Source organism: Haliotis rufescens, unplaced genomic scaffold, assembly GCF_023055435.1.
Source record: "Haliotis rufescens isolate VD_foot unplaced genomic scaffold, xgHalRufe1.0.p SCAF_62, whole genome shotgun sequence".
Classification (NCBI taxonomy): domain Eukaryota; kingdom Metazoa; phylum Mollusca; class Gastropoda; order Lepetellida; family Haliotidae; genus Haliotis; species Haliotis rufescens.
The window spans coordinates 1,326,707-1,354,438 of record NW_025964353.1 but is presented as its reverse complement, the minus strand read 5'-3'; the positions used below and the strand labels follow the sequence as shown (position 1 = coordinate 1,354,438).

Here is a 27,732-nt window from a genome sequence, read left to right as displayed (position 1 = left end):
TGGCAAGGTGGGTGAGTTTTGGCTATTACTCGAGTATTTGTGAACATATGGAAACAGGGAACGGTTACCATTTTACTTAACAGAGACCATCTCTGCTTTTAACATAATGACATTATCAACCATTACTTTCTGTATTTTGATTTAGATTACTATAATGGCAGTATAATTAAATATAGAAGTTCCGTATATATTCCAACAAAAAGGATGAGCTCTTTAGTTCCTTGACAAATGTTTGTTTTATCTCAAAAACGCCAACCGGAAGTGGCAAAGACAAGCATGGCTGCGGAGCGGGAAAGAGAGTTGATGTATCTGGTAAATAAGATTATTATGCGGTAATTTCATTATAGGAAATTTAATATGAAATTTGCAGACGAATTATTAAAGTATACTGCTTCTTCAAAGTGATCAGAAACTAGCTTTCTTTCTTGATTGCTTATGGTGAAGGGAGAAATAATGAGTTGACATTTCAAAACAATATCCAAACTCATAATCACATTAGGTCTCGATCTACAATGAATGATTAAGATTTGGTTATTTCTCAAGACCTTGTTGGCAGTTAATAGATAAAACAGGTCACACCTGTTTAAATAATGGTAGTACCGTAATTATTTGTCACCAGCTGTTCATATGTGTCAATATTGGATCTGCAGATCTACTCAGCAGAAACTTGAAAGTTATGAAACGTTTTCTGTCTTATTATTTTCCCCGCACTGCACTCTCTTCTACGTCTTCCTGATTATCTACAAGTCATAAAATATATTTTTCTTTAATCAAGTAATGGCAGCAATGCAGTAAACCAGTTGCAGCATCGCCCTCTACCAACAGCTCAATTACCACGCTATTGCGCTGTCGCTGTCTCGCTATACCGTTACTGTGGCTTATGCTCGATTGCACTCGCACTCTTCTCAGGAGCTGACATGCCATGGCGATCCAACACCGATTTTCAATCTTTCAGAACTGACACACCTAGGCGACCCAACACCCTTTACGATCTTCGGGAGCTGTCTCGTCTTTACCATCCAATGCCCCTTTTTCGATCTTAGGGACCTGTCAGGCCTTTCCGATCCAACACCCCTTTTCAATCTTAGGGAACTGACACGACTTTCCGATCCAACACCCCTTTTCGATCGTGCGAGTTAGCCTGGTTAGGGCTAGGGCTCCATTTTGATGGACAATGGCAGGCGTGGCTACTTAAAAAATATGAATGGAGACACGTGCACAATCATTGTTTACTTAACTGCGCATACATGAAGATGAGGTGCAACATCTGTTATTCTTATATGAGATATCAACATTTTGTACAGCCTCTTTGTCAGTAGCGATTGTCATATCTCTCCCACTTTTGAATGCGATCATTCTGTCATCGCATTCATTGGCTTTGCCCAGCTACATCATATCATGTACATCAATGAGGAACAACATACAAGACACTTTCCTCTATAAAATAACGTCCAATTTATGTTATCAAGTTGCGAGCGCATGTTCGAATCTCCAGAAATGATGTCATGGTAGAACAATGTTTTATCGTGAAATAAACCACGCTTCTTTCTTCATTGTTCTTTACAATTTATCACGTAGCTAACTTTTATAACACAATATTGAATATCTGTGTGGACTTCATCTCAATTTGTTTGTTTTATAATTATCCTTTTTTTAAGGCTATTCCCTGTGGGTCCAGTGAGGCACTGTCAGCTACATGGGGGCTGGGCAACCAGCTGTATGTTTACCCACAGGGGCGACCAGAGACACTCAGCAAAAGTAAGTTGCATGACCTTCCAGCATATTGTTAGAAGACCTCCACATAAGCTCCACATTTGCCCTCAATATGCAAAATAAATCACCATTACCCAATTAATTATCCCCCGCCCAACAAAGTTGGCGGGGGATATAGAAACGGGCTCTGTCCGTCACGTTTCGTTTCCAGAGCATAACTCAGAAACCGTTCAATATTTTTTCATGAAACTTTGCAGGTCTGTCAAGTACATGCTGAACTGGTGCCTTTTCAGATATTTTTATTTTTTGCATTTCCATGGCAATAAGATGGACTTAGGTTCTGTGAGGGGAGAGTTCGTTTCCGGATCATAACTCATAAACCGTTCAATATTTTTTCATGAAACTTTGCAGGTTTGTCAGGTACATGTTGAACTGGTGCCTTTTGCTATTTAGAAATTTTAGTAATTTTTATTTTTTACGCTTCCATGGCAACAAGATGTACTTAGGTTCCAAACTCTTCTCTTTTTTTTTACAATTTCCATGACAAGTTCCACCTCGGTTAAAAAAGGTTAGGGTTTGTATAGACATAATTATGTCATAAATTCTGCAACAGCAGCGGGGGATATAGCCAGGTGAGTGGAAAACTCTTGTTTTGAGTTGATTGTTTACAAATACGCAAGAATTTCAAAATCCCTACTGTATCATAGCACTGCAACTATCCAATGTATCTTTCAACTTGAGTACCTGTATTTCATTACACATCTTTATTTATTGATCGAATGCAGACATCACACGTACATGAACTCTAGTCTACTGCTGTGAATAATGCATAAACAAGGCGCTGCTTCTTGCTTATTGTTACTTTGATATGTCTGCTGTTGTGAGTTTATGCAACATGTTTCACGCTTGGGGAAGCTCACTGATAAGTTATCTAGAGACGTGTGCTAGTGTTAGTTTCTTTGTTGAGAAAGAAGAAAACAACTTCTTGAGTTATAAAGTGATGTTACTTTTCCTTGGTTACAGACCGACGACAGGGAGCGGGGACATCTGCTGCTGAGGTATCTGACATCCGATGGAACACTGAGATGCATGGACCAGTCACACGCAAACTTGTCAACGAGTCACACAGTAAGGAAATCTAAGAAACTGGGTTAGAATTGGTCAGCAACCTATGTTGTCACAAGAGGCGATTTAATGAATGCGGGTGGTCAAACCCTGTGACTGATATTTGTGTGTGGGATGTGGCTCATAATGTCAGTCTCTGGTTCATCTGGTCAAAACTTGGTTATGAGGTGTTAAATAACAAACAGATGTTTTGATCTAAGTAGGGGTGTCACGATACAGGTACCTCACAATACGATACGTATCTCGATTTTGAGGTCAAGATATGATGCGTATCTCGATACAGCAATACCTACCTTTCATGCGTTAATTTAGGAGCAAACCTTTTAATATCAGGTTCACAATTATGTGTTCTTATCACTATCAGTAGACTAATTTGTAAAATAATAATACTTAGAAAAGGTTGATTCTGTTTAATTAAACAAGTTTCAGATAGTTTCGTATGTGTCAAATTCAGAAAATATGATGACATTTTGACTCGAAAAGAAAAATCAATCGATACGCGAACAAATGGATACCGAGTTCAATAAAATTTCGTATCTATATAAATTTACATGTATGTCAAATCGTATCGTAAGAATTATCTACTGATGCATCGGTACAATCGGTGAATCGTGACATCCCTAGATAAAAGTAAGTAAAGCCCCCAAAAAACTACACAAATCATGCAATGCTCTACTCTACTGTATACAGGTAGGTGAAACGGGATAAGGTTATACACATGGACGAAGTATCATGAATGGTCATGATTACAGAGGACAGCTGAATAATAACCTCTGGATCGCTGTGTATAGTGGTCTTGGTTCAATCTAATGTAGACAGATACCCAGGGAGGGAGTCTTCACCAACAAATCTTTACACTTCAGATATCTTCGTGATGCTCCAGGGGCAAGTCAACAGCCTGTCTGGGACCGCCCTACACACACAGTGAGTGGTTTATTGTGCCTCCTGATCTGATTGGGGTGGGGTGGGGTAGATTAAGGAGTAACACATACACTGGCAAGTATTATGTTTTACTCAATGATGTCCTTGTGCCAGGTTCAGTTTGACGTCGCTACTAGTTTTCAGTATAAGCCAAACCGTCATTACCATGGCATGTAGTAAGCGGCATGTTGTTGATGGGAGTTGTGATGGTTTGCTTCAGACTGGTGAAGGCCAGCAAGCAGTACCGCTCCGTCCTGAAGGCCTGCAGCATGGAGCTGTTGCACCTCGCAGGTAACTCTCGGACCGAGATTATTTTATCTTATCCTGACTCATACTTATATATGGAGACCCGTGAAGATTCATGGGTAGAACAGGTCTTCAGCAACCCATACTTGTCTACACCCGTGAAGATTCTGGGGTAGAACAGGTCTTCAGCAACCCATACTTGTCTACACCCGTGAAGATTCTGGGGTAGAACAGGTCTTCAGCAACCCATACTTGTTTACACCTGTGAAGATCCGCGGTAGAATAGGTCTTCAGCAACCCATGCTTGCCGTAAAAGGTGACTATGCTTGTCGTAAAAGGCGACTAACGGGATCGGGTGGTCAGGCTCGCTGACTTGATTGATGCATGTTATCGTATCCCAAATGCGTGGATCAATGCTCATGATGTCAATCACTGGATTGTCTGGTCCAGACTCTATTATTTTACAGACTGCCGCCATATAGCTGGAGTGCGGCGTTAAACAACAAACAAACAAACTTATATATGGAGCACAGAAAAACATTCCAGTTACACAAGTGGCGCGCTGAGAGGGTGATGAATTACTGGGTTGGTCACTTGGTTTTGGTGCGCATGAGCAAAATAAGGGTGCATTAGGGCTAGCTGTTTTCTCTGTTCTCCGCCAACACAGCGAAGGAAGTTTCCACTACGTGTTCGGAAAAGAGAGAGAAAAGCATAAGTATGAGTCAGGAGATGTATAAATGATATTTTTACACAAAAAAATACATTTTTCAACCTACATACTTGACTGCTCCAAAGTCACTTACCTCCAAATATGTGCACTGGTACCTTGATTCATTGAAAGTGAACTTTGGGATTCCAAATTGAAAACAAAAACCGGTATTCCATTTATTTCCACCAATATCGTAAGCCATTAGCATCGTACACTTCTGAATTTGTGATGCTAAATTTGCAGACACAACCCAGGATGACCACCAGCGGGCTTACTTCGAGGATCAGCTGCAGATGTTTGAGATGATTCAGCTCATCTGGAGCCTCTGTGAGATACTCTTTGTGGACACAAGCTCAGGTAGGTGCTGAGACCATGCAGACAATACAGTAGGATTACTATACCAGAGTTACTAAAGAAAACACCTCAAAATGATAAAATATTTGGAAGTCACAGCAAGTTTGGACTATTAGATTGCATAGATAACCAGTATCACTTGGTCAACTGAAGTAAACATGGTACAGATGAATGGTTGTTGGCATCTTCCCGAGGTAAAGGCGTTTACTGACTATAAAAGTCAAGTTTCCACCCTTGCCGAACTAGGCTGGTATTATGGAGTTATATTTTGGCTGGACTAACGAGTCTGTGCATTGTCCAATCACAATCACACAACGAAATCGAAATCTGGTTTGTAAACTGCCATGCAGATTTCGTGGATTTACAAAGCATGTTCACCGCCAACTCGTTGTCAACAGATATTTTCCAAATCTTTTCATGTTTTTAATCAAGGTGCTCTCTTGATTTGATGCACTTCGCGATATAAGACCAATTTTATGACAATATAGATCGTGATTATCGATCAGATCATCTTGACTTGGCGCCAATATTTTGTTTGAAACAAATGCAAGTGATGCGAGAGGTGGAATCTGATTGGTCCATAGGAGAGGCATAGAAGGGACATAATTTGTAATAGCCACTGGTGGCGCTACTATTGAGCCCAGGAATGCCAGCCCAGTTCGGCAAGGGTGGAAACTAGACTTTTATAGTCAGTTTACTCCCTTTGCCTCGGGAAGATGGGCCTCTCACAGCTTCGACTTTCTGTCTAAATACAGCAGTAAATGGTGTAATGCAGGATAAGTATACAAATGTAAAAATTTTACTAAATTCATTATCAACCCTCATAGCAATAGTGAAAATACACCCACTAGTCACCCATGTGTTTCTGCAGATAATTAGACTGATTATTCTCTGGTGTTGGCGCTTGCCAGTGCGTTTACATACAAGACCTTGATGCATCTAGATTATTGACACGTGTTGTGTCTCCTGTTGTAGATGGGCTGGTGTTGCGGCAGCTGCTGGACTGGCTGAGATGGCACTTCTCTGAGGGGAAAAGGATGGCAATGGAAGTACACAGAGACGAGCAGCCAGACTCGCACCCCATGTACTGGGACGCTGTGAGTGTCTTTGTGGTTATAGATAGTTGTACGACCCGTGAAGATTCAGGGTAGAATAGGTCATCAGCAACCCCTGCTTGCCGTAAAAGGCGACTATGCTTGTCGTAAGAAGCGACTAACGGTATCGGGTGGTCAGGCTCGCTGACTTGGTTGATGCATGTCACCGTATCCCAATTGCGTGGATCGATGCTCATCATATCAATCACTTGATTCTTGTCCAAACTCAATTCTTTACAAATCGTACATACAGCTAAATGTTGCTGATTGTGGCGTTAAACAACAACAACAACAACAACAAAAATAGCTCATGTAGTGGGATTCTACAAGACCTAATTCTGTGAATCTATGAAATCCTTGCTGGATTCCTGGCTGATCAGTTGGGGTATATGTGTTGGGCTGCCAGATGCAGACAGTGTGTGTGTACATGGGACTGCTACTGCAGGGGTTTGTCTGGGATGGGGAACTAAGTGCCCCTGGTAGGCAAAGTGTGTGTGTACATGGGACTGCTACTGCAGGGGTTTGTCTGGGATGGGGAACTAAGTGCCCCTGGTGGGCAAAGTGTGTGTGTACATGGGACTGCTACTGCAGGGGTTTGTCTGGGATGGGGAACTAAGTGCCCCTGGTAGGCAAAGTGGGAAAACATTGTTGCCTTGTTTTTATGTTCTCCTTTTGTTAGATTCAGAGATATGTTAACAGTGTATTTTGAGATTGCAGTCAATGCAATACATTCCAACTCTTCCTCTTTATTGGTGCTGTTATCAGTGAGATGAAGGTTACCTCTACTTTCCATACAAGCAGCTATTAGTTTTTACAGGAATAAGTTTTTTTCAAAACAGAAATTTGACATTGATTTGGTGTGGACTATCTGACAGGTCTTGGTAACTCTGTGTACTGTTCCCCCTCAGATCTACCGACTGACTCTCCAAGGGGAGGCTGAGAGCGTGAGGAGGCTTCTGTCCCAGCACTCCTCGGCAAACTCATCCGATGCATTTGCTGTCATGGATGAACTGCTCCGGAAAATGCCACAAGCACATGTAAGTCACTTCAGATGCACTTTTTCTCCTAAAACAATCAGGACCACTTGACGTCATGCCATGACATGTGACAACTAACCACCTACTGTTGGATAATGTGCAATATGTAATGCAGGATAAGTTAAAAATATTCAGAGTATTATGTTTATTTATATACTTATCCTGCATTACCCAGGGTTGCCCTGACTTATGGCTTCCTACCCACTGTACCATCAGCCCTGAGGGACGTCTTGAAGACAACAATGACACGTAGTGCAATATGTGATGCAGGATAAGTATGCAAAATAAACATGCTTCTTACGGAATGTTTATAGCAATGTGTGCTCTTGGTGTAACCCATGATATGACTGCCAAGTAGCCAAACATGTAACAACAGCAACAAAGTAGACACAATTTATGGATAACAACTTCAATTAGTGTAAAGGCGACATGTCAGTATAGATCCTTATACCATAGTCAAGCAAGACTGTCTTCTTTGACAACGGTATAAGGATCTATACTGAAACGTCGCCTAATTGTGTCTACTTTGTCATACGTCGACTTCTAAGTAATGCCTATCAAACAATTCATGTAACAAAGACACTGAGATGTATCTAATTATAAGGAAAAAGATTAACTGTTTGATTGGCATTCTAGAAGTTGGTGGGTAAATAAGAAAACATACAAATTTATGCATAACAGCTCCATGGATGTAGCGACATTTTGATGTAGGTTTTACACTGTTATAGTGGGTTACTCAAGCTAGGGGCAGTAAACCAGGTGCTGCTATCCATACAGTTGTATGTTTTCTCATGTAGGAAAGTGTTCGTAAAGGAACACCCTGGTACCTACTATTTCCTGCTTGACGTTACCATGGTTACCAATGTCTTACTACCTGTACAACAGCAGTACAATCACATCCCGTCGGCGGCGGAGTACGACATGAAGTGGCGACACTGGAGGGAAGAATGTGGCCGGGTGATGGAGGAGGGACAGTTTGCTGCCTTCACCAACTTGGAGACGTTAGCTCAGGTAGGTGACCACTGCCTCAGGTCCTCTGCCTGCTGTGTACACTGTTGTAGAATTCACTCAAGACTTACAAAGAATGATGAATTCATATATCACCATTAAGTTTAAGAAATTGGAAAAGAGATTGACTGTTGTATGTGTCAGATACTTGTTCCCTTTACAATGTACACAAACCATATTGTGAAATAACGCTTGTCAGATATGAGATTGTAACCCTTGAAGACTTGTGCATGAACAAAATCACCAAGTTCAAGTTTTGAGAGCGTTTAGTTTCTTCTCTTGCAAACTTAGATAAGAAATGGAGACTGTTTCCTTCGTATCCCACGTTTCTCCCATTCGTATCCCACGTTTCTCCCATTCGTATCCCACTTTTCTCCCATTCGTATCCCACATTTCTCCCTACCTGGACCAGTTTTCTAAGGTTATGGCATACCCATGTTTTTATGTATCTTAAGCATATAACTGTTATGTGCAAACACAAGTCAGTCAGAAAGTCACTTTGTTTGTTTTCAGATTTTGTGCGGTGATGATGCAATATTTACTGAAATGAAGGACTACTGTGAAACTTGGTATCACCTGCTTGTATCGAAGATGTTGTATCAGAACCCGACTGTCAAAGCCCTGGACCTTCACTTCCATGTGCAGGTAAGTGTTGCCATCAAACTCCAGTACCATGCTGCCATTCATTGCAGAGTTGTGTCCCTTAGGTGCTGCCATTCACTGCAGAGTTGTGTCCCTTAGGTGCTGCCCTTCACTGCAGAGTTGTGTCCCTTAGGTGTGCCCGAAACATGTTGTGGGTTCAAGTCCTAGATTTGCCCTGATTGTTTCCAGGTTTGTAGGCTTCGTACCTGTGCTTTTGGGTTTCATTGGTGAACATCTGCAACCTGCATCGCTTCTTCTTCCCACATGAAGCTGACACGCCGTGATATAACTGAAACACTGTTCCCAGCAGCGCTATACCAACTCACTCACTCCTGTACCAACTAATGCAAACAACTTAGGATCTGATACCTTAAAGAACTTCCTTTGATTTTTTAAATAAAAGAGGATGTTCTACACTGAATTCAGTCGTTGATTGTGTAAATTGTTCCTGTATAGACGTCTTAGTTGATTGTTTACACATATCAAAACCCGCGAAGATCCGGGGTAGAATAGGTCTTCAGCAACCCATGCTTGCCGTAAAAGGTGACTGTGCTTGTTGTAAGAGGCGAGTAACGGAATCGGTTGGTCATGCTCGTTGACTTGGTTAATGCATGTCATCGTATCCTAATTGCGTGGATCGTCAATTACAGACCGCCGTCATATAGCTGAAATATTGCTGAGTGCGCAAACAAACAAACAAACACATATGAAACTTGTGTTTTCATGTCAGAGCTGTATGGAGGAGTTCTGTCGTGTGGGAGCTCGTATGGGAGAGCTGGACAACATTCTGCAGGCAGCCATTGAGTTCGACATCCATCAAGTGATCAAGGACAGCAGGTAATGTCACTAAAGGTCTTGCTTTGGGGGGTCTCAGGTTGACTATGGTGCCACAATTCACTGATTCACAGTTGTGTCCCTTGGTCATGCCAGAACCTATGATTGTGGGTTCGAATCCTGGTTCGCCCTGAACATGTTTCTAGGTGTGTCAGCACTAAATCTGTGCTCGTAGGTTTCACCAAAGTGGTCAAGCCTAAGACCTGCATCACTGGGCTTTCCTCCCGCGTCACTATGTTTTGTAGGATGAATGTGTGTATGTGCTGTAATTGAAAAATCGAATAACATTGATAAAGTGGATTTGTTCCTGGAAATCTCGCCAACCATGTATGCTATTTTGCCACTACTTGTCCACTCCCCCCTTGAAGATCTGGGTTAGAATTGGTCTTCAGCATCCCATGTTTGTCATAACAGGTTACTAATGGGGTGGGCCAGTCAGACTCGCTGACTTGGTTGATGCATGTCATTGTATCCCAGTTGTGTAGCTCGATACTCATGATGCCATTTACTGAATTGTCTGGTCCAGACTCGATAATTTACAGACTGCCTTCATATGGCTGGAATATTGCTTAGTATGGCATTAAACAACAAACAATACTTATCCACTCACTCTTAATACTGGGGATATTTGCTCTCTTGAAAATAGGATCTCCCTACTGATTATAGGATCTCCCTGCCGATTATAGGATCTCCCTGCTAAAAATAGGATCTCCCTGCTAAAAATAGGATCTTCCTGATAATTTTAGGATCTCCCTGCTAAAAATAGGACCTCCCTACTTATTATAGATCTCCCTCCTGATTATAGGATCTCCCTTCTGATTAAAGGATCTCCCTGCTGATTGTAGATCTCCCTCCTGATAATAGGATCTCCCTCCATATTAAAGTATCTCCATGCTGATAATAGGATCTCCCTGCTGATTATAGGATCTCCCTGCTAAAAATAGGATCTCCCTGCTGAATTTAGGATCTCCCTGCTAAAAATAGGATCTCCCTGCTGATTATAGGATCTCCCTCCTGATTTTAGGATCTCCCTGCTGATTATGGAATATATGAATGCCTATTCTGATGCAGTGACATGATCTGTGTTCCAGTGCGTTTCTGAGTACCGGCAACTGGTGGTTCGTGTCTCACCTGACTGACATCCTCCACCACTGCGGCCAGCTCGACACACACAACCTCGCGTATGTCATGCACCTGCCACTTGCTTAATGGATGTAGCTTCAGTAAATATGAGATGACAACTAGTTTGTAGGGACAAGCCAATTATTCCACGATACATCAAACTGATATTAAACTTATTATCATGATTATGAGTATATGAAAATAGTGCAAACTCTGTCAAGAGTTGAGTATCGCAAATGTCTAGGTTATATAGCTTTTCACGTTTCATGCAATATTGGACCTTTGAAGATCCGGGGTAGAATAGGTCTTCAGCAACCCATGCTTGCCGTAAAAAGAGACTTATAATATGCTTGGATCGGGATCGGGAGGTCAGGCTCGGTGTCTTGGTTAATGCCTGTCATCGTATGATGCATGTCATCGATCAATTCTAATGAAGTCTATCACTGGATTGTCTGTTCCAGACTAGATTATTTACAGACCGCCGTCATATAGCTGGAATATTGCATAGTGGGCGTTAAACAACAATCAAAACAAAAATGCAATATTGTCTTAGTGGCATTTGGAAGATGATGACAACAACAGTGACTTATGGATTTCAACTTTTTTATTGAGAATGGAAAAATGTTTTTGATATTAACAGACATCAAAAGTTCATATGTTTTTTAAATGTTCTTGTCAAATGTCATGTTTGGTTTGTGTTGTATTTTCAGGTTTGGGTCAAATTTGCGAGAGTTTCTGTTGCTGGAGTATGCTTCAACTTTAATGTCACACAAAAGGTCAGTGCATGTAACGAAACACCATCATCTGAAGAACGTATGTCTGACTGTAATGGAGGTCAGTTTCAATGTTATAAAATTTCACCTATTACATGTTTTGTAATCAAGTGCTCCTTTCCGGAGCAGATCTTGAAAAACGTACAATATTTGTTCACCAAACTTGGCACATAGATAGGTCTAGTGGTAAACTGGTGCCTTTTGAAAGTTAGGGATTTTTCAAGTTTCCGTAGCAACGACTTTGATTTTGACTGAAAATGGCGGGAGTGCTCGTTTCCGGAGGGCTAGTGCACACAGCCGGACATGTCATGTTGGCGGGGGATATGAGTACCAGGGATATTTTATGCTTGTTTGATACAGTGTGAAGAATATTCCTTGTTTCAGCTTGTGGCAGGTTGGGGTGGACTATTTCGACTGCTGTCCGGTGTTTGGAAGGTAAGCAGTTGGGTATTTAAATACTGGAGGAATCGTGTCATAAGTGAACCCTTAAACAAAATTCCTGTTCAGGATTATATTTGGATATGTTTTACCTTTAACAGAGGAGAACTTGAGTCAACAAGCTCAGCCGGGATTCAGGAACAAACCATGCCCCAGACACCATGTTTGTCAAGGGACGACCGATATTACATGGGATTGTCACAGTGGCTGATGCCTTGATGGCCTCCATGCCCTGTGCAACTTGGCTGTTTTCATGGGATATTATACCATGACAACTTATAAGCCAGGCGTAATTACTCACTGCTGGTCCTTGTGAAGGCTGACTGTTTTATACCATCTCATAGTCGTTCATGTCATGTGAGAACCGATGGTGCTTGTACTAACCCATTGTCTTTTACACTGCAGCAAGTACCTGGAGCTGTACATCGAGCGTATTCCCCTGGAGACGGAGAAGAAGGCCCAGAAAGTGCTGCACATCTGTGAGGAGAGGAACATGATGGACCAAGGTGAGCTCCTGCAGGACGGCTTGGGAGCTGATGTGTGTAGTGTCGTAGTGTGACTATCTAGATACATGACGTGTCATAGTGTGACTATCTAGATACATGACATGTCGTAGTGTGACTATCTAGATACATGACGTGTCATAGTGTGACTATCTAGATACATGACATGTCGTAGTGTGACTATCTAGATACATGATGTGTCGTAGTGTGACTATCTAGATACATGACGTGTCGTAGTGTGACTATCAAGATACATGACGTGTCGTAGTGTGACTATCAAGATACATGTAGTGTCGTAGTGTGACTATCAAGATACATGTGTGGTAGTGTGACTATCAAGATACATGTAGTGTCGTAGTGTGACTATCAAGATACATGACGTGTCGTAGTGTGACTATCAAGATACATGTAGTGTCGTAGTGTGACTATCAAAGATACATGTAGTGTCGTCGTGTGACTATCAGGATACATGTGTCGTAGTGTGACTATCAAGTTACATGTGTCGTAGTGTGACTATTAAGATACATGTAGTGTCGTAGTGTGACTATCAAGATACATGTAGTGTCGTAGTGTGACTATCAAGATACATGTAGTGTCGTAGTGTGACTATCAAAATACATGTAGTGTTGTAGTGTGACTATCAAGATACATGTAGTGTCGTAGTGTGACTATCAAGATACATGTAGTGTCGTAGTGTGACTATCAAGATATATGAAGTTGTGCAATGTTGCTATCAAGATACATGTAGTGTTGCAATCAAGATACATGACGTGTTGCAATGTTGCTATCAAGATACATGGCATGTTGCTATCAAGATACATGACATGTTGCAATGTGGCTATCAAGATACATGACGTGTTGCAATGCTGCTATCAAGATACATGACGTGTTGCTATCAAGATACATGACGTGTTGCAATGTTGCTATCAAGATGCATGACATGTTGCAATGTTGCTATCAAGATACATGACATGATGCATTGTTGCTATCAAGATACATGATGTGTTGCAATGCTGCTATCAAGATGCATGACGTGTTGCAATGTGGCTATCAAGATACGTGTAGTGTTGCAATGTAGCTATCAAGATACGTGACGTGTTGCATTGTTGCTATCAAGATACATGATGTGTTGCAATGCTGCTATCAAGATGCATGACGTGTTGCAATGTTGCTATCAAGATACGTGTAGTGTTGCAATGTTGCTATCAAGATACATGACGTGTTACATTGTTGCTATCAAGATACATGACGTGTTGCAATGTTGCTATCAACATACATGACGTGTTGCAATGTTGCTATCAAGATACATGTAGTGTTGCAATGTTGCTATCAAGATACATGATGTGTTGCTATCAAGATACATGTAGTGTTGCAATGTTGCTATCAAGAAACGTGTTGCAATGTTGCTATCAAGAAACATGACGGGTTGTAATGTTGCTATCAAGATGCATGTAGTGTTGCAATGTGGCTATCAAGAAACATGTAGTGTTGCAATGTGGCTATCAAGATACATGATGTGTTGCAATGTGGCTATGAAGATGCATGTAGTGTTGCAATGTGGCTATCAGGATACATGATGTGTTGCAATGTTGCTATCAAGATACATGATGTGTTGCAATGTGGCTATCAAGATACATGACGTGTTGCAATGTGGCTATCAAGATGCATGTAGTGTTGCAATGTTGCTATCAAGAAACATGTAGTGTTGCAATGTCGCTATCAAGATGAATGTAGTGTTGCAATGTGGCTATCAAGATACATGTAGTGTTGCAATGTGCCTATCAAGATACATGTAGTGTTGCAATGTTGCTTTCAAGATACATGTAGTGTTGCAATGTGGCTATCAAGATACATGTAGTGTTGCAATGTGCCTATCAAGATGCATGTAGTGTTGCAATGTTGCTATCAAGAAACATGTAGTGTTGCAATGTTGCTATCAAGATGCATGGAGTGTTGCAATGTGGCTATCAAGATACATGTAGTGTTGCAATGTGGCTATCAAGATACATATAGTGTTGCAATGTGGCTATCAAGATACATGACGTGTTGCAATGTTGCTATCAAGATACATGTAGTGTTGCAATGTGGCTATCAAGATACATGTAGTGTTGCAATGTTGCTTTCAAGATACATGTAGTGTTGCAATGTGGCTATCAAGATACATGTAGTGTTGCAATGTTGCTATCAAGATACATGTAGTGTTGCAATGTGGCTATCAAGATACATGTAGTGTTGCAATGTTGCTTTCAAGATACATGTAGTGTTTAATGTGGCTATCAAGAAACCTATAGTGTTGCAATGTGGCTATCAAGATACATGATGTGTTGCAATGTTGCTATCAAGATACATGATGTGTTGCAATGTTGCTATCAAGATACATGTAATGTTGCTATCAAGATACATGATGTGTTGCAATGTGGCTATCAAGATACATGTAGTGTTGCAATGTTGCTTTCAAGATACATGTAGTGTTATAATGTGGCTATCAAGAAACCTATAGTGTTGCAATGTTGCTATCAAGATGCATGACGTGTTGCAATGTTGCTATCAAGATACGTGTAGTGTTGCAATGTTGCTATCAAGATACATGACGTGTTACATTGTTGCTATCAAGATACATGATGTGTTGCAATGTTGCTATCAACATACATGACGTGTTGCAATGTTGCTATCAAGATACATGTAGTGTTGCAATGTTGCTATCAAGATACATGATGTGTTGCAATGTTGCTATCAAGATACATGTAGTGTTGCAATGTTGCTATCAAGATACATGATGTGTTGCAATGTTGCTATCAAGATACATGATGTGTTGCAATGTTGCTATCAAGATACATGTAGTGTTGCAATGTTGCTATCAAGATACATGATGTGTTGCAATGTGGCTATCAAGATACATGTAGTGTTGCAATGTGGCTATCAAGATACATGATGTGTTGCAATGTTGCTATCAAGATACATGTAGTGTTGCAATGTTGCTATCAACATACATGATGTGTTGCAATGTTGCTATCAAGATACATGTAGTGTTGCAATGTTGCTATCAAGATGCATGTAGTGTTGCAATGTTGCTATCAAGATGCATGATGTGTTGCGATGTTGCTATCAAGATACATGTAGTGTTGCCATGTGGCTATCAAGATACATGATGTGTTGCAATGTGGCCATCAAGATGCATATAGTGTTGCAATGTTGCTATCAAGATGCATGATGTGTTGCAATGTTGCTATCAAGATACATGTAGTGTTGCAATGTTGCTATCAAGATACATGATGTGTTGCAATGTTGCTATCAAGATGCATGATGTGTTGCAATGTTGCTATCAAGATGCATGATGTGTTGCGATGTTGCTATCAAGATACATGTAGTGTTGCAATGTTGCTATCAAGATGCATGATGTGTTGCAATGTTGCTATCAAGATACATGACATGTTGCAATGTGGCTATCAAGATACATGTAGTGTTGCAATGTGGCCATCAAGATGCATATAGTGTTGCAATGTGGCTAGCAAGATACATGTAGTGTTGCAATGTTGCTATCAAGATGCATGTAGTGTTGCAATGTTGCTATCAAGAAACATGTAGTGTTGCAATGTGGCTATCAAGATGCATGTAGTGTTGCAATGTGGCTATTAAGATACATGTAGTGTTGCAATGTTGCTATCAAGATACATGACGTGTTGCAATGTGGCTATCAAGATACATGACGTGTTGCAATGTGGCTATCAAGATACATGTAGTGTTGCAATGTTGCTATCAAGATGCATGTAGTGTTGCAATGTTGCTATCAAGATACATGACATGTTACATTGTTGCTATCAAGATACATGATGTGTTGCAATGTTGCTATCAACATACATGACGTGTTGCAATGTTGCTATCAAGATACATGTAGTGTTGCAATGTTGCTATCAAGATACATGTAGTGTTGCAATGTTGCTATCAACATACATGACGTGTTGCAATGTTGCTATCAAGATACATGTAGTGTTGCAATGTGGCTATCAAGGACATGGAATATCGCAAACTGCTATCATGAATTACTAACATAGTATCATAACATAGATCGATAGACATACAGACAGACAGACAGTTGATATTTCAGCCTTATTATAAGTTACAACTAGTATTACAGCCAAGTATATCTCCATCCTTCAGCACAGAGTATCTGCAAGTTGATGGGCATGAAGAGCTACAGGAATGGCCGCCTGGGTTCAGCTCTCTCCTGGTTTCTGCAGTCTAAGGTAAGCCTTTTGTGTGTTTTTGAGAACAGTTGAAAAGTTTGAGCTATTGAGTTTTATTAGGTTGTACATTGGACTTAGAAACTGCCCTTTCCTATTTCATGAGGCCTAATAGACTTTGTTACTTTTTTAGCTTTGCTTTGTTTGGCCTGACCATGTTCACTGTTCGAGCTAGGCAGTTCTATTGCAGCAGTCTCTTGATCTTATGTTGCGAGCCTAGTCGGTGGTTCGAATCCCGACTTGCTCTGATTATCATCAGTGTTTAACTGAAGTGGTAAACGTTGAAGACCCTCATCACTTCCGGCTTTCCTCCCACATCAAGCTGACACGCTGTGATATAACTGAAATACAGTTAAAAGCGGCGTTAAAACCCAACTGACTCACTCGTTATGTTGGGTGATGAGTGTTGGTGATCAGTGAGGCTATAACAGATATTTTTTTGTTGTCCTGCATCACTCCTTCATGCATCTGCTGCTTACCTTTGACAAAGAGACAGTGCCTAGAGGTGGTCCTAGATGAAGGAAAAAGGTTGTTTCCACTTTGAGTCTACTTTACTAAGGACCCATCACAGCTGTCATGTGACTGACTGTACTAAACGTTTGCTGATGATAAAGGATGAAAGTTTGCATCATCATATTGACGAGACCGCCTCCGTGGTCTTGTGGTAGAGCATCGCCCGGAGAGCGGAAGGTCCGGGGTTCGATCCCCAGCCGCGTCATACCAAAAGACGTTAAAAGATGGTACTTGTTGTTACCTTGTCTGGCGCTCGGCATTAAGGGGCTAAAACAAGGACTGGTCGGCATCGAGTCAGTATACTGTGTCTGAGTGGGGTATTCATGTTAAACTGCGGCATGGTATCTGAGTGGGCTAGCAGTATAAATCGGCATCAGTCCGGACTAGTACAAGCAGCCACACACACGTGCATGCACGTCGCTATATAAGTGCAATTATCTTGGACGCGACGTTAAACCCAATTTCACCTCACCTCATTTTGACTAATTGATGGTTATCAGATGTTCCCTGCTTTGGGATATGTTTATGCCTGCATTATTATGTCTGACATTGTGGAACTGATTGCAGGACGTCGCAGCTGCCACGAGGTTAACAGAGAAGTAAGTATTGATCTCCTGGTAGTTATGTCAGCCTCAGCTCATCCTCACCAGCCCACATTTGGTGAGGAGACTTCTTTTCTTTTCTTTTTTCTTTCTTTTTTAAATTTCCCCCCCAAATATGTATACAGTCAACAGATACTCTTTTACATTCACATGTGTCTCAGATTGTCACATGCATACGTTTCACCATACCAACAGAACCCTAGAGTTATATTTATTGATGTAGTGGTTGTACAGACATTATGTATTCCTCATCATATTGTGCACTGTACACATGTGTTTGCTGGAAACAGGTATTTGTTCAAGTAGATGTAATAACTGTTTAACAAACTGTAGATATTCATCAGCCCAGAGTTAATGCTTCTCAGAATTATTATAATAATTGGAAAACACCAGGGTGGGGCAAATGCAGCAGACTAAGGGTTCAGCACAGATGGATCTTTCCCACTTTCAGGATTAAAGTTCTAAAAAGTTGGCTACTTCATGAATTGCAACTTTCAATTGCGTTATCAATTTATATCTCACCCCCCAATAATCCTGTACTAGTATCTTACTATTTTAAAAAATAGTCGGTTGTTAATTGTTTTTTTTGAATGACTTGGCTGATTGTGTGCCATCTTCCCTGAGTGTGTAGATCTTTGCTTGAACTTTCTATCACGGGCTTCCCTGCTCAAAGCCGGGTTACTTAAGGCGCCTGTGGAGCTGGAATAATGCAGACAGCTGCCTTAACCAACATTTTACCATGACATTAAGAAAGGCTTGATTCTGATTGGTTAAAAAGAGGTATCAAATTTCCATTCGATACCTCCAAATTAAGCCTGTTCACACACAAAATGTGCATAAGAATGGCTGCTGATAATCTATCAGAGCTTTGCTCGGTTCCGGATTAAAATGATCTAAATACAGTCAGACGACCTCAAATTTCAAAACACAGTAGATTTATCTCCTAACTCACTCAATCAATAGCCCAGGGAAACTTTGAAGGAGTAAATCAGGGGACCATTATGTTCTTTGTTGTGGATTTGGCACCTTCTAGCAATGATCTGGTTGATTTAGTCAGTCATCATGTGTCATGAAATTGTCACAATGTCAAGACAACTGGTCAGTCTTTGTTACGACACTATGCACCAATACATTCACTGATTCTGAGAGGAGTGGCTCAGTTGTCTGAAACCACACTACTTTGTGTGAAGAGTTGTGTCCCTTGGCTGTCAGGATCTGCTGATTATGATCTTTGGTCTGTTTGCATCATACCTGATTTTTTCTGAACTGTGACACTTTTGGTTCAAGAGATGCTGTTCAAAGCAGTGTTGTACACCAAGTCCCTTACTTTCATCAAATTATGTACAGGATAAAAAACGCCTACTCGGGTTTGGTTCAAAATGTAAGACCTTGAGTTCAGCCAAAACTGAGGAGGCGTGTTTTATCCAACTTAGGAACCGTCTAAATGCAAGAAATACAGAAAAAATAAGAAAACATTGACATACCTTATGGTGAAACAATACAGTGTATCACAGTATAGAAGGAATTGGCTCAAAGCGTGTGATAGAAAAAACATGTGCAGCATGGAGTATCTGTAGTCATGACATGAAAAAAGAACAACTTCTCATCACCTGCCCCGGTAGCTCAGTGGGAAATCAGTGGGTAACAAAGCTTAACATGATATGGGAATGTTAAAAATAATTTGGGACATTTAACCAATCATCAAACACAATTGTATTCACATCAAGAGGCAAGGTTATAAAACGTTAATTGTAAAACCTAGGTATTACAATTAAAATGTATTCATCAGGTCCCCGGCAACGCCCCAGGCATTGTTGATATTGCCTGCCTTGTAAGTTTATCAACATTTAGAAGAACCTAGTGTTACTGTAGTGTGATGTCATCAGAGGTTCATAAGTCTGAATTCATCAGAGGTTCATAAGTCTGAATATTGCTGAGAAGTGCTAAGATTGGTTCCTACTTGCAGCTATGCCTCTAGACAGTAGACAGTAGACAGTAGACAGTGCCTCATTAACTTAGATAGACTGCACTATCATCCTCATCTTTGACCTTGAATCCCTGTTCCAGATTTCTCCTGGAGTATGGCGAGAGGGGGCAGTTCTCTCACCTTGATCTCCTTGACAACCTTGGATCATCTATGTTACTTAGCAACAGGCTGACATTTCTTGGTAAGAATCACATCTTTTCGTGAACTTTTTATGGAATAAACGTTCTGAAAAGTACCAATTCTAAATGTCAATCTTTAAATAATGAGAATAGCCCAAGTTAATAGGAACATTGTATTTGCATTGTTTACCTTCCTCACGTTATATAGAGCATGAAGCACACGGGTGAACACTGAAGGGACGTGTGTCCTGTCCTGTAGTCAGTCCCTTAGGCATGCTAGAAATCTACAATCATGGGTTTGAATCTCAGCTAGGCCTTAATTATGTTTCTAGTTTTGTAAGCACCATACCCACAGAGCTCGAGATCAGCTGCGTATTTGTGTAAAATACCCATTAAATAAACTGAAATACACAGACACATCAAATCTTAGCGTATCAAATTCGCAGCAAAAACTATAAATACGCTATTGAAATAAAATTAATGCGTATATTACAACTATGAGATAAAACCATTGTGTATCAGCCAATTGGCATATTCAGTTAGTTACATTCAGGAAAAGCTTCTGCGACAAACATACCCCGGTACTAATAGATGCCAATTGAAAAGCACATTGTGTCTAGTCAATGTACATGGATCTTCATTAGTCGCCGAGTTCCTCACACATCAAGCTGACATGTTACATAACAAAAGGTTGGTTGGTTGGTTTGTTGTTAAGCGCAATATTCCAGCTATATGACGGCGGTCTGTAAATAATCGAGTCTGGACCAGACAATCCAGTGATTAATATCATGAACATGGATCCATACAATTGGGATCGATGACATGTATCAACCAAGTCAGTGAGCCTGACCACCCGATCCCGTTAGTCGCCTTTTACGACAGGCATAGTCGCCTTTTACGGCAAGTATGGGTTGCTGAAGACCTATTCTACCCTGGAATCTTCACGGGTCACATAACTAAAGGACTGTCCAATTTGGTATGTAACCAAATCACTCACTCAGTGCTAGGTGGACGTTGACACTCTATGTTCGTTAGTGCGGTCACCCTGACCGTAGTCTGTGACCATACCTTGAGAAATCAGGCCACAAAGTGGATATTTTGGTGAAACTCTGTTGTTGTTATTCAGGAAAATACCGCGAGTTCCAGAAACTGTATGAAGACCATGACTTTGATGGCGCTGGCTCCTTGCTACTGTCCCTTCTCTCTGCAAGACTTGCTCCCAAGAAGTAGGTTCAAAATGCCAAAGAATCCGTTGCATGGATGTGCTGCTTTTAGAAAATGAAATGGTGAAATAAACTTGTACATGTCTCTGCATTGTGGGCAGATTCACATTTTCTAAATTATTTACGATGTTTTGGCTGGTGGACCATGATTGGGAATACTTGTTTAAGGTGCTCACTGATCCTTGCTATTGAAATGCATTACCGTATATCGCCACCTATAAAGTGACCCCACCTATAAGGCGACCCCCATGTACACCTTCAAAATCCTATACCCCATCTCTATAGCGACCTGGAATGAAGCACATCACCAGTGCACACACCTTATGTTTGCAATAATAACGTGTTTGTCCTGCCTTTTTTCTGTGATGCTTTGTTGAGTGTGTAACTCAAGCACATATCACAATATTTGTGTTCACACGGTGCAGCACCAAATTGGTGCCCAAAAAATAAAGTTCAAGTAATAAGGACATCTGTTGTTGAACATTTCAGTTTCTGGATCACGCTGCTGATGGATGCCATGCCGCTGCTGGAGGCACCCAAGGTGAGACACGAGGGGAAAGTGATGTCAGGAATGCAAGAAAAATGCTTGTCCTGCTTCATTTAATAAATACGAATCATAGGGCTATGGAAATAGCATAATAATGCAAATCTGCCTAATCTAGCCTATCCTAGCTGACACTGTGATTAGCCTAAAAATGTACTTTTACAGGTAAAATGATGATAAACTTGGAAAATATTCCTATTTTGTCATGCATGTATGAAACAGCCTGTCGCCTGAGGTAATTATCAACACCTGTCCCGAGGTGATGACCTCACACCGTCCCGAGGTGATGACCTCACACCGTCCCGTGGTGATGACCTCACACCGTCCCGAGGTGATGACCTCACACCGTCCCGAGGTGATGACCTCACACCGTCCCGTGGTGATGACCTCACACTGTCCTGAGGTGATGACCTCACACCGTCCCGAGGTGATGCCCTCACACCATCCCATGCATTGTCACAGGTACATGATGTCACCTGAGTAGGGGGTGGTCTCAGTAATTGCTGTTATTGTACTTTTTTTTGATATGTGTTGACAGGGGCAGCAATTAAGATTGTGGAAGTTGTGTTATATCTTGACACGAACACTTCACATTTAGCCCAGATAAGCTCAGAAGGGTTGAGCTCACAATCTGGCTAACATACTGTTTCAGATGATCTGAAGTTAACATTGCAAGATGTCAGATATTCCTGCCTTCAGACTACTCATGGTTGGCAGGACCGGGCGATATGATAACTGAGTTATCCATGACAATGACACTGGGGTTGTTTAGATTGGGCAGTAGCTGATGTTCCATCCAGTCCATGAACAGAGTAAACTAAGTCTCTATGTTTGATTCTGTGTTCAGGTGATCTTCAGCAGCAGCAAGACATACGAGATGATGCATTGTCTGGAGGAACTCACACAAGAGCTCATCAGGGGAGATAACTCTCAATACAGTACTTCAAAGGTAGGTTTCATGTTGTCAGACAAAAGCACATTTGTAGTCTTTGGACAGTTTTTGATGGAGTTTGGATTTCGGTTGAGTTGGGTTGATTTGGAAGATGTTGCTACTTCTTGCTATGTTTATGTTTGTTGTTTAACGCCGCACTAATAATATTCCAGCTATATGACGTCGGTCTATATGTAAATAATCTGAGTCTGGACCAGACAATCCAGTGATTGACACCATGAGAATCAATCCACGCAATTTGGATACAATAACATGCGGTGGTTGGTTGTTTAACGCCACACTCAGCAATATTCCAGGTATATGACGGCGGTCTGTAAATGATCGAGTCTGGGCCAGACAATCCAGTGATTAATATCATGAGAATCGATCCACGCAATTGGGATACAATGACATGCGGTGGTTGGTTGTTTAATGCCACACTCAGCAATATTGCAGCTATATGATGGCGGTCTGTAATTAATCGAGTCTGGACCTGACAATCCAGTGATTAATATCATGAGCATCGATCCACGTAATTGGGATCGATGACATGCATGAACCAAGTCAGCGAGCCTGACCACACAATCCCGTTAGTCGCCTCTTGCGAAAAGCATAGTCGCCTTTTACAGCAAGCATGGGTTGCTGAAGACCTATTCTACCCCGGATCCTTCTTCTTGCCCCATCATCAGGGCGTGACATTTCAGGACTACTTCCTGCCCCTCCATCATGGGCAAGACGTAGCCGTGAAACGTTGTTACAAGAATAAAGAAGTTTGTTATCCATGTGTGTTTCATGTCTTCATTTATTGAAACAAAACTGGGTAAAAACCCAGTTAATTAGGTAACAGTTCCTGGCTTTGACACCTCATCTCTGTTGTAGGGTCTGACGGATGTGGAGAATGAGCGCCTGGAACTGCTCCGCCTCGCGCTCACACGGAACCTGTCCCGAGCGATCATACATGAAGGCACCATCACCCCCTCCTGATACCCACGACTGACATGTTGGGTTGACCGGTGTAATGTCCTTATTCCAGCTACACTCCCTGCATATCGCCGGGGCAGTGGGAACTGAGTGGCAACATGACAACAATGATGGCTGTGTGTGAACTGTTTCTTCATGTGTTCACGAAATGTGTCTGACAGTTGTGAGCCATCTAAGCGTGGTGATTGACCAGCGTGGAGGTTCAAGATGGCACAGTGAACTAAGTGGAAGTATGTTATGCTGGAGCTGTGTAAGACAGCCCACACTGATACAAGACTCGGTGAGATTGTGTGGAAGTCACCGGGAGTGGACACTGACCAGAGGATAACCGTGATGACCCATACTGAACTGAAAGGGCGGATGTCGGCATGTCAAGTGTTTCCGCTACATACATGTCCTGCATCTGTGTTCATAAATGCTCCTAATGATTGCTTAAAAATGTAATGAAATAAAAAATACTTTTGATGATTCTGTTGAGCTTTTTGATAGTAACGTCACATTTTGAAATGGTTACTCGTCTTCCTGAGACTGTTTTGTATCTGATTATCCGTTTTCATGGCGTCTAAAGATTCTCAACATATACAGTGCCAGGTACATATGTCCAAACAGAATAATTCTCTCCACAATAATTTAAGGATTGACTGTTCTACAAAAGTTTGCACCTCAATGAACTGAGAAATATACACAGTCAATGCTTATAATTAAATTCGACAATGTAAAACATGTTTTATCTACAATAGTTTAACCCAAAACAGTTGTATATATCGAAACAGACAAAAATGAAAAGATTGAAAAACATTGAAAAACATTCCAGGTGTATGAATATATACTGTGGCGTGACATGAATCAGGTGATCGTTTAATTTATGCACATAACTTGATACGCCTACACAGTCAGTAGCCAATCAACGCAGAGTAGGAGCAAAACAATGTTCATTGGACCTGTGAATCAAGGCAAAAGGCGAGAAGAACTGCAACAGTCAGACTGTAACGAACCGGAAGAAATATATCCGGGAGAAGGCGGCTGTTCAAATGGCATGGTCAGTTACCGCCCAGATTCAAACATTAGTTCCCTTAAATCGGGAAAACACAGTTGGAAAAATGCTAGTTAGAAACTTGTGGCTAGTTAGAAAGTTGTGGAACCGAGGCTAGCGGGAGGGGGGGTGGGGGGGAACAAAACAGGCGAGTGAGCCTGCATGTTTGGTGTTTCATTCCTCCTCTGCCCTTGGCTTCAAAGGGTAGTTTGGACAATACAGGAGAGAGGAAGACAACACAACACATTTGATGTAAAACGTTTAATTTCCTAACAAACAAAGATTGTATACATGATTATTGCTTAGCAGTCGTGAAAATTAATGCTCACCGTAATGTAACATTAAGAATATCTGTAGATTCAGTACATCATGTTAATAAAAATGTAAAAACTGGATTATGTCCCCTTACTCCACCAGAGAGTTGAGACAGCAGGATACATCAGCCTGTCATTCATTCTGGTGCAACAGCGTGAGTGTTGTGTTATGTTGACATTCTTAGAAATCTCCACTACATCATGGCAACTGCCTGTATAAGACTGATGAAGCCAGGATCAGAGGATGTAAGAGAAGCTGTCAAGGACAAATATTGGGGAAGTATCTGTTCTGGTGTGCTGCTGCTTCAGGGCAACACATCGCAGAAGGCAGTTTTGTTTGTTTGTTGTTTAACGCCACACTCAGCAATATTCCAGCTATATGACGGCGGTCTGTAAATAACGAGTCTGAACCAGTCTATCCAGTGATTGACATCATGAGCTTGGATGCACGCAGTTGGGATACCATGACATGCATCAAACCACTTCGGCGAGCCTGACCACTCGATCCCGTTAGACGCCTCTCACGACAAGCATACACAGAAGGCAGAAGCTGCAGATTGTACTTCCCCCATGCCCTTCTGACTTTCATCTTCTCCAAGATGAAGGCAGCTAGAGACAGACAAGATGGAGCATCACTGGAACACGTGTATTGAAGTCAAAGGCGATTATATAAAAACTATGTGAATCTGTCAAATTACCCTCATAGCACTGGGGACTTGTATCCAAACTTAGGAGCCATTGTTCCCCATCAGCCCCATCAGCCTGTTGCTTCCTTCACGGACTATTTGTAGCATTATGAACCCACTCACATTATCATGTTATTTACAAAAGTAGAAAACTTCGTTAGGTGACCACAAATACACTTATTTCATAAATGGGCTAATCTAAGAAAAATAAGCACATTGAATATATACATACTCGTGAAATCACCTGAAAGTGGACATCATTAAATACGGAACCATAAATTGCACGTTTGTGAGAAATTGTACCAGGATGATATCAGAAGGTATCACTGACCATGTGCATATCTATAAGCATTGCTGACATTCAGCATGCTCAGTCTTTTCAAATTTCAACATCTGATTTGCCTATTAAACTTTATGTTAAACATTTGAGGTAGATCTCTACATAATCCCTGCACTAGTTCAGCTGTGAAAGGCTTGCACACTCGAGTGTAGTTCTGTTCCACAGATGTAAAGTAAAATGCTGGTCCAGGGTAGCATCAGTAGAGAATATGGAGGTTCAGTCCTTGTGTTTACCAAGAAAAATAAATCTACACATTTCAGAACAAGTTAGCAGTGGTTGAAAATCATGACCAAAAAAATTTCTACTATAACAGCATTCAAGTAACACATAAATACAGAATTGGATCACCTGTACATCAATACATAAATACACCTGGAAAAAACTTAAGTACCTTTCATTTATTAGGAATGATATTCCCAACTTTCATGTCAGTTTTGGAAATATCTACACATAACATTGGCGTCACTTTTATGTACCGTATTCGACGTAATAAGCGCCCCGCTCTAATAAGCGCCCACCTCAACATTTGCTAATATATTGCCTAGTGAACAATCCCAATTAGCACCCCTTCCAATTGATCAATGTACACAAGACTTATTTATTCGTGTCTTATGTGCACCCTTAATTATGGGCAATTAAATTCTGGAAAAATATGTCTGTCGTACATAAACACTTCAGGCTGTCAGCATAAACCACAAAATTTATCTTTCAACTCTGTTTTTTTCCACCAAAATATTATTCTAATAAGAGCCACCTATTTCTAATTTCGAGAGCACCCTGGGCGCTTATTACGTCGAATACAGTATGTCAAAAATAATACTGCATGTTTCTCCAGATATCATGCGATGCCAAGATGCAGAGGATGCAGCAACGGTTTGTCAAACTTCTATTGCCATGGAAGAGTTACACAATGTGTATTTCAATACGAGTCGTGTCAGTTTGTAAACAAAAATAAATGTGTTTCATCTGAAAGTAAAGGATGTGTTGGGTTTTTTAATTTGCTATTTTATATGGAGTGAGTGAGTGAGTATGGTTTTACGCTGCTTTTAGCAATATTCCAGCTATATCATGGCGGCGAACACCAGAAATGGGCTTCACACATTGTACCCATGTCAAGAATCAAACCCGGGCCTTCAGCATGACGAGCCAACGCTTTAACCACCAGGCTACCTGACCGCCCCTATTTTACATGGAAATGTTTTTGACGGTGCTTAAATATATTCCAGCTGTATTTTTGATGATTCTAATGCACGATATACATATTCAATATACTTTTATAAATAATAAAAATTGTATTGAAATAGTGCAACAATTCACAAATAGATATGCTCTGTGTGCTTATAAATAGCGACTGTAAGATTGTTGAGACAGAAATGTCTTAAGCTGAGATTTGAAGAGGAAATGGTGGCAGCAGATTTCTGATTTTCTGGCAGATTGTTGTTCCCCAGAGACGCTGCAGTGTATGACAATGTTCTGTTTTCGAAAGTAAAAGTAAAACACCAGGAACTATGAAGAGATGTTGTTGAGATCAGAGACAATGTTCTGTTGTCGAAAGTAAAAGTTTTAACACCAGGAACTATGAAGAGATGTTGTTGAGATCAGAGAGTTTGTTGCGGGACGTAAATCGGTCAGAGTTTCACTGAGGTAGGCAGGTGGAAGGTTGCCACAACACTTGTAGGCATTGATGAGGATCTTATAG

The 27,732-nt window shown here is 41.0% G+C and overlaps 1 protein-coding gene across 1 annotated transcript; it reads left to right on the top strand.

The window, feature by feature from the left end:
* The first annotated feature begins 233 nt into the window (after positions 1-233).
* On the top strand, positions 234-24,128 carry LOC124110839 (nuclear pore complex protein Nup85-like). Its single transcript, XM_048386921.1, has 22 exons — positions 234-312; positions 1,659-1,758; positions 2,737-2,841; positions 3,702-3,762; positions 3,980-4,050; positions 4,958-5,071; positions 6,044-6,165; positions 7,071-7,199; positions 8,085-8,210; positions 8,721-8,852; positions 9,580-9,686; positions 10,775-10,864; positions 11,516-11,581; positions 11,963-12,013; positions 12,422-12,522; positions 16,678-16,763; positions 17,841-17,872; positions 19,943-20,043; positions 21,108-21,207; positions 21,694-21,745; positions 22,596-22,697; positions 23,559-24,128. Exons 1-22 carry the CDS (start codon positions 277-279, stop codon positions 23,661-23,663), a joined length of 1,989 nt encoding a protein of 662 aa, XP_048242878.1. The 5' UTR covers positions 234-276; the 3' UTR covers positions 23,664-24,128.
* Positions 24,129-27,732: the final 3,604 nt, after the last annotated feature.